We start from the raw sequence: 14,023 nt of genomic DNA on the forward strand, positions 1-14,023 counted from the left end.
TTTGGTACCCTTCCCCAGATCTGTGCTTCCACACAATCCTGTCTCTGAGCTCTACAGACAATTCGTTCGACCTCATGGCTTGGTTTTTGCTCTGACATGCACTGTCAATTGAATTTACCACAAGTGGACTCCAATCAAGTTGTAGAAACATCTCAAGGATGATCAATGGAAACAGGATGCACCTGAGCTCAATGTCGAGTCTCATAGCAAAGGGTCTGTATACTTAAGGTATTTCTGTTTTTTATTTTTAATACATTTGCAACAATTTCTAAAAACCAGTTTTCGCTTTGTCATTATGGGGTATTTTGTGTAGATTGATGAGTAAAAAATACAATTTTATCAATTTAGAATAAGGCTGTAACGTAACAAAATGTGGAAAAAGTCAAGGGGTCTGAATGCACTGTATAAACTTGATCTCCACTATAAAAAGCATCTAAACAGTATCTCACATTTCTTTTAGACTAACATTTAGTTTTCAACAGTGGAGAGTTGAATAAACCTTGCTGTCTGTCTCTCCGACATTTGCAACATTGTTTCAATATTTAAATTTGATCTCCAGCTGTCCCATAGTAATGAATGTGTGGGGAGTCGGGACGAGACAGACAGGCAGGCAACATTTCTCAGCCAGTCGAAGTCATGAATCAGCTGGCATCATTTTTATGAATACATAAACAAAGTGCAGCTAGTTTGCAGTCTTTCTAGCTTCAGTTTGAGGTGATTGTGTTAGCTGTGTTGATGGCTAGCTCCTCTGAACAACAGTGTCCTGACGAGAGAGAGCACATCTTCTATGCCAGGCAAAATCGCGCCTCATTAGCTCATTGTTATGGATGTATCCAAATAAAATATCACTAGAAAATAGCTTAAACAAATACAAATGCAGCTACTGTTGATATTCTGGCTGCACTGTTTGACGTGACTGTAAGTTAGCCATACTTGGATAGCTAGCAAGCAATGGATAAGAACGTTGGCAGCCAGTAAGGCAATGGAACATTTTAGTACGAATGACTGGGTCGCGTCCATAGATTCAGAGCAAAAAGACTGAACGACTGGGTCGTGTCTCTGGCAACCGAACTGATAGAATGAACGACCAGCCAACTTGGGTAGCAACCCTAGATTTGTGTTGGGACTATATCTTGTGGAAGAATGAAATAGTATGACTAATTATCCAAAATAACATTTTTAATGAAAATATGTCAATCATTATTTGAATATATTGGTAACCCATTGTATAAAAGTCCTCTGTATAACAACAATGTTGCTATTGTAATAATCACAAAGTTACTACACATGTATAGGAACTTAATGTCAAGTGTTACTGTATTACCTTACGGTGCCTTCGGAAAGTATTCAGACCCCTTGACGTTTTCCACATTTTGTTAAATTACAGCCTCATTCTATTTTATTTTTATTTATTTTTTATGTCCCTCAGCAATCTACACACAATACTCCATAATGACAAAGCGAAAACAGGTTTTTAGACATTTTTGCTAATTTATTAAAAATAAAAAAACAGAAATACCTTATTTCCATAAGTATTCAGACCCATTGCTATGATACTCAAAATTGAGCTCAGGTGCATCCTGTTCTCAATGATCATCCTTGAGATGTTTCTACAACTTGATTGGAGTCCACCTGTGGTAAATTCAATTGATTGGACATGATTTGGAAAGGCACACACTTGTCTATATGAGGTCCCACAATTGACAGTGCATGTCAGAGCAAAAACCAAGCCATGGGGTTGAGGAATTGTCCGTAAAGTTCCGAGACACGATTGTGTTGAGGCACAAATCTGGGGAAGAGTACCAACTTTTTTTTTGCAGCATTGAAGGTCCCCAAGAACACAGTGGCCTCCATCATTCTTAAATGGAAGAAGTTTGGAACCACCAAGACTCTTCCTAGAACTGGCCGCCCAGCCAAACTGAGCAATCGGGGGAGAAGGGTCTTGGTCAGGGAGGTGACCAAAAGGCACCTAAAGACTCTCAGACCATGAGAAACAAGATTAACTGGTCTGATGAAACAAGATTCAACTCTTTGGCCTGAATGCCAAGCGTCACGTCTGGAGGAAACTGCCACCATCCCTACGGTGAAGCATCGTGGTGGCAGCATCATGCTGTGGGGATGTTTTTCAGCGGCAGGGACTGGGAGACTAGTCAGGATCGAGGCAAAGATTAACGGAGCAAAGTACAGAGAGATCCTTGATGAAAACCTGCTCCAGAGCGCTCAGGACCTCAGACTGGGGCAAAGGTTCACCTTCCAACAGGACAACGACCCTAAGCACACAGCCAAGACAACACAGGAGTGGCTTCGGGACAAGTCTCTGAATGTCCTTGAGTGGCCCAGCCAGAGCCCGGACTTAAACCCAATCAAACATCTCTGGAGAGACCTGAAAATAGCTGTGCAGCAACCCTCCCCATCTAACCTGACAGAGCTTGAGAGGATCTGCAGAGAAGAATGGGAGAAACTCCCCAAATACAGGCGTGCCAAGCTTGTAGCGTCATACCCAAGAAGACTCAAGGCTGTAATCGCTGCCAAAGACGCTTCAACAAAGTACTGAGTAAAGGGTCTGAATACTTATGTAATTGTGATATTTCAGTTTTTTATTTTTTATAAATTAGCAAAAATGTCTAAACCTGTTTTTGCTTTGTCATTACGGGGTATTGTGTGTCGATTGATGAGGGAAAAAAACAAGTTTTGATAATTTAAAGTAAAGGGGTCTGAATACTTTCCGAATGCACTGTATGTCACACTCATTATGAAACTACCCACTGAGTGTACAAAGCATTAGGACCACCTTCCTAATATTGAGTTACACCCCCCTTTGCCCTCAGAACAGCCTCAATTCGTCTGGGAATGGACTCTACAATGTGTCGGAAGCGTTCCACAGGGATGCTGGCCCATGTTGAATCCAATGCTTCCCACAGTTGTGTCAAGTTGGCTGGATGTCCTTTGGGTGGTGGACCTTTCTTTATACACACGGGAAACTGTTGAGCGTGAAAAACCCAACAGCATTGCAGTTCTTGACACAAACCTGTGCTCCTGGCACCTACTACCATAGCCCCGTTCAAAAGCACTTAAATATTTTGTCTTGCCAATTCACCCTCTGAATGGCACACATACATAATCCATGTCTCAAGGCTTAAACATCTTTGTTTTTACTTGTCTCCTCCTCTTTATCTACATTGATTGAAGTGGATTTAACTAGTGACATCAATAAGGGATCATAGCTTTCACCTGGATTCATCTGGTCAGTCTATGTCATGGAAAGAGCAGGTGTTCCTAATGTTTTGTATACTCAGTGTATGTGTGTCATTTTTAAGCTGCAAAAGTGGTCTAATCTAATGTTGAGGTGATTCCATGTCCCTCATGTATTTAATTCTAGCTATAGGCTAAATTAAGATTCATATCACCAAACCATGTGCTTATGATCATATATTTAACCTAATTCAACTGACTGTTGTAGTTTTTGGTTCTACATATATATTATATTCTTAATTTTTTTCAAAAAACGTGCACATATTCAAAATACTTTCAAATATTATTTGTTTTTCTGAGACCTGCATTTGAATATCAAAGACCATTTTTGACTACCTTGAGTATTTGAAAAGTTGGTATTTTCAAATAAACTACAAAATACTACTATTTTCTGGCCAGGTCTGCACCAGTGCAAAGTTTGCGCTTGTTCTTTTCAAGAGGTGGTAAAACACAACAAAAATAACAAAATATTAAATAAAGGTTCAGCGAACAATAAAAAAAGTTAAAGCTGCAATATGTAACTTTTGGGGCGACCCGAACAAATTCACATAGAAAAAGGAACAGGTGCAAACTGTACAAGTGCACGGCAAACACTTGGTAAATATGTTTTTTTTTTTTCTGTTCTCTGTCCTCTCTCAGCATTTGAAGTCATTCTGATAATGCATGCTCCAATTAGGCATTTAAAAAAATCTCAGTTCACAAAACCACTGGACCATTTTCAGCAGGGCCCTCGCCACTTCAAAACCCCTTTTGGGCCTGTGAAGAACTAAACTGGGGTGGGCGGTAAGGAATAACTTTTTGGGAAGAGCTGTCCCTCTCTCTAATGTTGGTGACAGAGAACCCACTGTTTGTGGCGTAGCCTAACGTGGAAAAGACTGGTCCTAATGGTGCTCGGCCCCTAACAACCAACCAGAGCAAAACAACAATTAATTTATTCAGCTGTTTGGACAACCATTTAAGATGCAGCTCGTCATTAAATGAACATCGCAGCGAGCTTGCGCCTCGACCCCGGCTTCCACCGAGCACTGTGATTCACTCAGAGTGAAACTCATTATTTCAGGGGATACCAGGTCAAAAAGCAGGGGCGTTACAGTCGTGTCCTGGCAGCCTTGGTGTTGGACAATAGGAAGTGCCGCAGTGTTACGGCTCGCAGATCGGAATGTTGAAAAGAGAGGCCTTTAATCCCTGGCAGCCGTGTCAAGACATAGACAGATTTGCTTTTGATGTGGTGCCAGTTTTTTCCCCATAGAATGTGGACATGGCTTTCGTTGATGCCAAGGCTTCCACTAGTGAGGGTCCCGAGCAATAGGTTTCCAGTGGAAATTGTGTTGATAACCCAACACAAGGCAAGTGTACTAGCTTTGGTAAACAACACCTGTCGACACTAGTCCTGTGATGTCTATAATTCCAACATGTCACATGTGTCCACAAGAAGTGGTATGTACAATGTTATTACTAGTAATTACAGCATTACTACATGGGTATAGGGTACAAGTGTTACTTCTCCTTGTGAGGTATTACAATCATCACTCTCGGCTTCACACATCATTAACACATCAACAGTTCCGTCAGTCCATTACTTTCTCCTGCATTTGTTCAATATTTTGGCCTGACATATACTGTGGTGTGGTTTGAGGGTTGTAAAAACTTTTGGAGACTCAATACCCACACTTATCATCTACCAAATGTTATTGAGTTCAATTGAGCTCAGCATTGCTGTTTGAGAGTGGGTTGACTCCCCAGAGTCCTCCCACGGTCTGTCACTTCATCCAGTGATAGTATGGCAGTCCCACACACAAGCCCAAGGGATCCTCCTGCAGAGTGTCTCACATCTGATGCTGCTTAGCTTTGATCCCATTTTCAATTAGCAGCTCCTCTCTTCAATGTTGTCTTATTGCACTGCTCAGTCTGAGCTGAGGTGAATGATCCAGCTTTATGCTTCAATCCAAAATGAATGGAAAAGTGTTTTACTGTTCAGACCAATACACTACACAGATCATAAAGATTTCTCCTTGTGCTCCAGTCATTTAACTGTCTGCTGACAGGCAAAACGCTGATGGGCTTCTCTTACCATGAAAAGTGCACTCCTGCAAATTCACAACTGCCATTAGTCATGCTCGCGACACAGCCTTTTTTAAACACATTTACTGTCTTCGGTTTAGTCTGTCTGATGTTATCTCGTCTCTTCATTCTGTCTTTAATATCATTGCCTGGAGTATCAGGTGAAGATGGTCATCTCGCAGGAGTGTCTGGAAGATGAGGCGGCTCGAGTGACGAATGGTTGCGGTAGTGCCGGAAAGAAAATGGGGCGCGATAGGGTGTTGAGTTTGTCAAACATGTTCTAGCTGTATGCTTAACATTAACCTTTATGTTCAGTGTTAAACCTAGGAAGGTAGCTTAGTGGGTAAGAGCGTTGTGCCAGTAACCGAAAGGTCGCTGGTTCTAATCCCCGAGCCGACTAGGTGAAAAATCTGTCGATGTGACGTTAAGCAAGGCACTTAACCCTAATTGCTCCTGTAAGTCGCTCTGGATAAGAGCGTCTGCTAAATGACCAAAAATGTAAAAAATTCAATTTTAAACCAAAAAGCCTCAATATCCATCGAGACTCCAGATATAACACAGTGGCGCAGTGGTCTAAGGCAGTGCTAGCTGGGCCACTAGAGATCCTGGTTCAAATCCAGGCTCTGTCGTAGCCGGCCGCGACCGGGAGACCCATGGGGCGGCGCACAATTGGCCCAGGGAAGGGGAGGGAATGGCCGGCAGGATGTAGCTCAGTTGGTAGAGCATGGCGTTTGCAACACCAGGGTTATGGGTTTGATTCCCACGGGGGGCCAGTATAAAAAATGATGTATGCACTCACTAACTGTAAGTTGCTCTGGATAAGAGCGTCTGCTAAATGACTAAAATGTAGGAAAGTCTATATTTAGTAACATATCTATCTGGATACTGTCAAATATCAGTTTGAAAACATACACACACACACACCATTTTTATCCTATTTTTATTCTTGTTTGCAATATTGACATACTCATATCTAACAAACAAAAAGAAGATACAACTTGTAGATATCGACCAGACACTGAGAATCACAGTTATTGCAGAACTGTAACACACATTACCAGACCACAAATGACCATATTATGGCAAGGTTTTATGAAGACTATGCAGCCAATGCTGCTGGATTACATATGATATACTATATATACTACATGTTTCAGCATGGCAGGGGAATGGGGGGTTAAGGAGTGTTGTAACATATCTGACTGGTTCTATTTTCTGTTTTTTCTGCCTTGTCCAGGTTGGCCTTGGAGAAGCGTCATTCTCGTAAGTAAATCCGTGTGCATACCACGTCGTCAGCCCCGAACGTCTAGGGAATACAAACAAACACAGATTCCCATACACAGTCATGCCAGTGACCTCTCAATTCAAACTCACATTATATCTTCAAGAAAAGAAGTCAGCAAAGGTAAAGCTGTAGCATAATCGTGCTTTGGTTTTCTTTCTACTACATTAAACACTGCTTTGGATGGCAGACATTGTAGGTCATGATGGTGATGAGTAAATGTGTCCTCAAAATGCTAACATTGAGGGTTCCTTGTGACCAGCTTTATTCTGTCCCATCATTTTCTTCTTTTGAAGTTAAGTGGGATGGCTGTGCTAATTGTGAGACATACTGCAGCCTTAAACACTGATTTTAATCATAATCAATTAGATGGAGTGTGCATATCTTCTGGAAATGCGCCCCAGTTACAGCGAGAACTGCCAAGGACAATCAAGCTAATGCAACATGAGCCTGTGTGCTTCCTTAAAATGAATGGTTGAGCCTCTAATCCAGGCCAGACCACTGTTTGTTTGGGCTTTTTCGTGGAATTCCTGCATATATTTTAGTCTCACTAGCTCACCGTCTGACCCATCGTCCAAAAGACGCTGTCTGGGTGTAAATTTGATGATGGATAACAACTATTTTCCTCATGTTGAACTTGGATTCCAGGGTGAGTTTTTAACAGTATATCAATATAATCTTGGTGTGATTCAATGTTCTCAAGTATCAATTTATGCTGCGTTGGTGGTGGCTGCTATGTTGCTTGACTAAAATGCTACACTTTAAAAAGCGTTTAAGGATTCGAAATTCTGGACAGTGTAAACACACCACCTCGAACCCATTAAAACGTTCAAAATCCTTTTAACTTTAAATAAACAAGCTACCTACAGAAGAGAAGTCTGGTTCTGTTGGGATTTAATAGCTAGAGATATTCAGATTAGAGAGTGCTATAGCCTACTGTATGAAACGACAGAACATCTGAATCCCTCCTGTAGTAGCAAGAGATAACCCCTGCACATGATGGGGTTGCGTCATATTATGTGCTGTAGTCCATGAGGACTGAAGTGAGAAGAGTAGAGCCTGTCTCAACAGCAGCCATCCGGATAGAACCACTGCTGTCATACTTCAACTAGATCAATGGGATCCATTAGTGCTGCAAGGCACCGCCACCAGCTGGAGGTCAGACATCCAACGTTACTGGAGCCCAGCTCTGTGAACCAAACATGTAGCCTCGCAAAGCTGCCTGATCCCGCAAGCTTACATTAAACGCTGCACGGATGTCATGAATCAGTCTGGTACCAACCAAGTGGCAGCACTCAGGTTTTATCCCTAACCCACTGGAAGAAAATCCACGATCCTTCCTGATCGTCAGTTTTTAATGAGCAATACTCAAACACCAGTATGGTGGCTCATCGACAAGGAAGAGCAAGCATGTAAGAAGATGCATTACATTTTATAAAAGGATGATGTACCTTGTCATTACTAGTGTGTCTGAGCATCTCATTTCCATTTTGTTTGCAGTCATCAGTATTCCATTGGTGCATAATGGTGCATTGGACTGATCCTGAACTCTTCCCATTCTATGTTACTCTTGGGGCTTTAGACTAAACCAGATCCTTATATTGGACTCTGGACTGAGGCTTCACAGGCTTTATGCAGCAGGAGTATCATGATAATGGCAATACTCTGTTATATACCCCTCTTGTAATCCTTTCGCATCTCTCTGAAAGATGACGTACAGCTCCTCTCTTCAGGAGATGTCCACTCTTATAGTCTAATTTCCTTTATGTGGCATTGGGAAATACAAGCATCTCCAGGGTGGCTGCGTATGGGATTCTATTAACAAAGTATTTTATAGGGCACAGTGTGTGCTTTTAAATCCCATCTTTATTGTGCAGTAAATGTACAAGCTGCTTTTAGACCATTCCCTCCCTCATGATATATCACTAGATAGGAGGTCTGTGACTGAAGAGTTGGGACTGCAGACAATTAGGTTTAGAAACATATTCATAGCATCTTATAGATGCAGTGATGGTGTTTTATGAAAATGTATAAAGGAATAGCGCACAAGAGTCTTATTATAGTTTCATAATGCTCTATGTATCTATAAGGTGCTATGACCTTTTTCTAAGGCAATATAACAGTTCATAAGAATGTCAAGTAAAGTTTGACCAATAATTCATTTATATTCTATGCACATGGATCCATGTCAAAATAGGAGTTTGTTTAAACCTCTTAAATGTAAAGTCCCCATATTTGGGGACCCTATTTGATTTTTAAAAATTCAATTCAGTCTTGTATGAGAATGGCAAAAGCAGGGTGTCTGCGGAAAGCTGCGTGTCTTGGCTATTGATCGGTGCCTTCAAATCTTTGGTGTGACTTACTACCATATACAGTGAGGGAAAAAAGTATTTGATCCCCTGCTGATTTTGTATGTTTGCCTACTGACAAAGAAATGATCAGTCTATAATTTTAATGGTAGGTTTATTTGAACAGTGAGAGACAGAATAACAACAAAGAAAATCCAGAAAAACGCATGTCAAAAAAGTTATAAATTGATTTGCATTTTAATGAGGGAAATAAGTATTTGACCCCTCTGTAAAACATGACTTAGTACTTGGTGGCAAAACCCTTGTTGGCAATCACAGAGGTCAGAGGTTTCTTGTAGTTGGCCACTAGGTTTGCACACATCTCAGGAGGAATTTTGTTCAACTCCCCTTTGCAGATCTTCTCCAAGTCATTAAGGTTTCGAGGCTGACGTTTGGCAACTCGAACCTTCAGCTCCCTCCACAGATTTTCTATGGGATTAAGGTCGGAGACTGGCTAGGTCACTCCAGGACCTTAATGTGCCTCTTTTTGAGCCACTCCTTTGTTGCCTTGGCCGTGTGTTTTGGGTCATTGTCATGCTGGAATACCCATCCACGACCCATTTTCAATGCCCTGGCTGAGGGAAGGAGGTTCTCACCCAAGATTTGACGGTACATGGCCCCGTCCATCGTCCCTTTGATGCGGTGAAGTTGTCCTGTCCCCTTAGCAGAAAAACACCGCCAAAGCATAATGTTTCCACCTCCATGTTTGACGGTGGGGATGGTGTTCTTGGGGTCATAGGCAGCATTCCTCCTCCTCCAAACACGGCGAGTTGAGTTGATGCCAAATAGCTCCATTTTGGTCTCATCTGACCACAACACTTTCATCCAGTTCTCCTCTGAATCATTCAGATGTTCATTGGCAAACTTCAGATGGCCCTGTATATGTGTGTTCTTGAGCAGGGGGACCTTGCGGGCGCTGTAGGATTTCAGTCCTTCACGGCGTAGTGTGTTACCAATTGTTTTCTTGGTGACTATGGTCCCAGCTGCCTTGAAATCATTGACAAGATCCTCCAGTGTAGTTCTGAGCTGATTCCTCACCGTTCTCATGATCATTGCAACTCCACGAGGTGAGATCTTGCATGGAGCCCCAGGCCGAGGGAGATTGACAGTTATTTTGTGTTTCTTCCATTTGCGAATAATCGCACCAACTGCTTGGCGATGGTCTTATAGCCCATTCCAGCCTTGTGTAGGTCTACAATCTTGTCCCTGACATCCTTGGAGAGCTCTTTGGTCTTGGCCATGGTGGAGAGTTTGGAATCTGATTGATTGATTGCTTCTGTGGACAGGTGTCTTTTATACAGGTAACAAACTGAGATTAGGAGCACTCCCTTTAAGAGTGTGTTCCTAATCTCAGCGCCTTACCTGTATAAAAGACACCTGGGAGCCAGAAATCTTTCTGATTGACAGGGGGCCAAATACTTATTTCCCTCATTAAAATGCAAATAAATGTATAACATTTTTGAAATGCGTTTTTCTGGATTTTTTTGTTGTTATTCTGTCTCTCACTGTTCAAATAAACCTACCATTACAATTATAGACTGATCATGTCTTTGTCAGTGGGCAAACGTACAAAATCAGCAGGGGATCAAATACTTTTTTCCCTCACTGTATGGGCATACGAATTTCGATGACCTCGTTTCAAGATGGCTGCTACCTACATTCCGGTTAGCGTTGTGAAGCATAAACGAAATAAACACGGAATGAGAGTCCCGAAAGCTGGGACTCCACAGATCATGAGGATATCTTATTTGTCTGCCTGTGACCTCCCGTTATTGATCACCAGCCCTGAGAGTCAAAATGTTTATTTTACACAACATTTTCACCAAACATCTTACAAGGTAAGCTTCAATTTGGTCTTTGTTTGAGCTATAGCTACATGGGGGATATCAAATTAAACCTTAGGTTGGTAAGAACAACTCTAGCATATTGACAATGTTATCTGATGATGTATGACTTAATGGCAACATAAAATGTCTACCAAGTGACTAGGTTGAAAAAACACTTGGACATCCCCTGTATGTTCCCCGACACCACCACAATGTTTGAGAGAGGTTGGTGTAGAAATGTAGTTTTTATAGTGAACAATAAATGTTAGGCACACCCAGTGTGCAAAAACAGTGCAATTACCACATTCAGACACTTTGGAGAGGTTGAAAGGACACTTGAATGTACCCTGGATTCCCCATAACACCACCGCAATGTTTGAGTGAGGTTGATATGGTCGAAATTGTGTTTTTATACTGAACAAATAGCATTTAGGGATTGCAAATATGTAATAGCACTGGAATTATCTAATTTACAGACATATGCCACTTTGGAGAGGTTTAGGGACACTTGGAAACGTCCCGTGACCACACCTGACACTACTTACTAAAACATCTGCCCATTTCTAGTTGTTAGGTCTATCAATCCCATTTTATTTTCTGATATTGTTCACATGTTGTGGAAGCCATCTGATGTGTTTCCAGCTCTTGTCATCAATTATTCACTTATAGCTTGTCAATGAAAATAAAAAAACAAAAGAATGGTCATTTTGTGTGCTTGATCTTGTGTATTCTGAACTATGTAACTCCTACCTTCTGATAATTTCCTCATAATCTCCCAGATGTTTTCTTTCCAAATATACCAAGTTTTTGCATGTCAGAATCATGTAATTACACATGAATAGCAGTTACTTTCGGGTATGTCTATTTAGGCGGAAATCTAAATTTTGCCATTACAGGAAATTGGGTTCAGCGTGTAGAGATTACCACCCTAGTTCAGGCTTTTGGCTGGCGATACTACTATTACTACTACGACTATCAGTAGTATTTACTACTACTACGACTATTACTACTTCGACTACTATTATAGTCCTCGACTCCTCACCAGTATCAGCTCGTCTCCTAGCAGTTCTCTTGTCCAGTATGTCTTGGGCCCGTCTCCATCCACCAGCTTCTGCATGCACACCATCTTGTTCTCCGCTTCCCAGATTGCAAGACTCTGTGGGGCCATAGGAAGATATAGGGGGAGTAGTCAGTAGGCTACAGTATGTTAATTGTTTGGCAATAAAAAGCATAATTGGCAGATGCCTCAGAAACAAAACTGGTAACTTCTCATTTTGCACACAGCAACATTTTCCACTTTGGGTGCCCTCGAGTAAATGCTCAAAATTGGACATAAATGTGCTGTCCTCTTTACACGCTAAAACAAAAGAAGCAGTGGTGGAAAAAGTACTAAAATGTCATTCTTGAGTAAAAGTAAAGATACCTTAAGAGAAAATTACTCAAGAAAAAATAAATGTAATTACTAAAATATACTTAAGTATCAAAAGTAAACGTATAATAATTTCAAATTCCTTATATTAAGCAAACCAGACGGCACAATTTTCGTGTTTTTTAAATTTACGGATAGCCAGGGGCACACTCCAACACTCAGACATAATTTACAAACAAATAATTTGTGATTAGTAAGTCCGCAAGTTCATAGGCAGTATGGATGCCCAGGGATGTTCTCTTGATAAGTGTGTGAATTTGACAATTTTTCTGTCCTGCTAAGCATTCAAAATGTAATGAGTACTTTTGGGTGTCAGGGAAAAAGTATGAAGTACTTTTTAGTACATTATTTACTTTATGAATGTAGGGAAGTAAAAGTTGTAAAAAAATATTAATAGTAAAGTACAGATACCCCGCCCCAAAATACTTAAGTAGTACTTTAAAGTATTTTTACTTAAGTACTTTACACCACTGAAAAGCAGTAGAAACTATAAGGTGTATGACTACAATATGTACTTATCTATTGGTGTAATTTCATCAGTCATTATGTACATAGCTGCTTCAATCTATCCGCTCCTTGATACAAATACAAACTTCAGGACCTCTCGCCAAATTCTTGAGACTTTAAGTCTCATCTATGAAGGCCTTTTGTCACGCCCTGGCTCTGGGGACTCTGTTATGTTGAGCCAGGGTGTGTAGAGTCTATGTTATGTGTTTCTATGTTGGCCGGAGTGGTTCTCAATCAGAAGCAACGTGAATCAGCTGTTGCTTGTTGTCTCTGATTGGGAACCATACTTAGGTGGTCGTTTGGCATTTGTGTGGTGTGGAATCTTGTTCCGTGTAGGTTTGTGTTTGTGACGATAGTGACACCTTTTTTATAGGCAGAAAAAGCACACATTCTAAAAGCCTCTTAGCACCAAAAAGGTAAAATTGTTATGACAGCAAATGTCCCACTAAATCTTTGTCATACTTCTGACTTTGTATTATTAATGGGACTTGCGACAGCAAACGTCCCATTCTAAATCTTCGTCATACTTCTTTTTATTAATGGACTTGCGACAGCAATCTACACACAATAACCCATAATGATAAAGAGAAAAAAGGTTTTTAGAATTTTTTGCAAATGAATAAAAAATAAAAAACAGATACCTTATTTACATAAGTATTCAGACCCTTTGCTATGAGACTTGAAATTGAGCTCAGGTGCAGCTAAGCACAGGCAAAATCCTAGAGAAAAACCTGGTTCAGTCTGCTTTCCACCAGACACTGGGTGATGAATTCATCTTTCAGCAGGACAATAACCTAAAACACAAGGACAAATCTACACTGGAGTTGCTTACCAAGAAGACAGTAAATGCTCCTGAGAGGCTGACTTACAGTTTGGACTTAAATCTACTTGAAAATATATTGCAAGATCTGAAAATACTTGTCTAGCAATGACCAACAACCAATTTGACAGAGCTTGAGGAATTTTGAAAAGAATAATGGGCAAATGTTGCACAATCCAGGAGTGTAAAGCTCTTAGAGACTTACACAGAAAGACTCACAGCTGCAGTCACTGCCAAAGTTGCTTCTACAAAGTATTGACTCAGGGGTGTGAATACTTATGTAAATAGGTAAGGTGCTTCTACAAAGTATTGATTCGGGGGTATGAATATTTATGTAAATGAGATATTTCTGTATTTAATTTTCAAGAAATGTAAATATTCTAAAAATATGTGTTCACTGTCATTATGTGGTATGTAGACTGGTGTGAACAAAAATATATTTAATCCATTTTAAATTCAGGCTGTAGCACAACAACATTTGGAAAAAGTTAAGGGGTA

At 40.7% G+C, this 14,023-nt stretch overlaps 1 protein-coding gene across 1 annotated transcript in view; it reads right to left on the reverse strand.

Annotated features, from left to right (window-relative positions):
- Positions 1-6,255: 6,255 nt before the first annotated feature.
- The window catches only part of LOC121555296 (cellular retinoic acid-binding protein 1), a 69,761-nt gene continuing 61,993 nt past the window's right edge, over positions 6,256-14,023 (reverse strand). Inside the window, exons 3-4 of the mRNA XM_041869117.2 lie at positions 11,812-11,925; positions 6,256-6,619 (exon numbers count right to left, since the gene is read on the reverse strand). Of these exons, the coding sequence (XP_041725051.1) occupies positions 6,569-6,619; positions 11,812-11,925 (165 nt within the window). The 3' untranslated portion in view covers positions 6,256-6,568. The remainder of the gene's footprint in view (positions 6,620-11,811; positions 11,926-14,023) is intronic.

This window comes from Coregonus clupeaformis, chromosome 11, assembly GCF_020615455.1.
Source record: "Coregonus clupeaformis isolate EN_2021a chromosome 11, ASM2061545v1, whole genome shotgun sequence".
In the NCBI taxonomy this organism is placed as follows: Eukaryota; Metazoa; Chordata; class Actinopteri; order Salmoniformes; family Salmonidae; genus Coregonus; species Coregonus clupeaformis.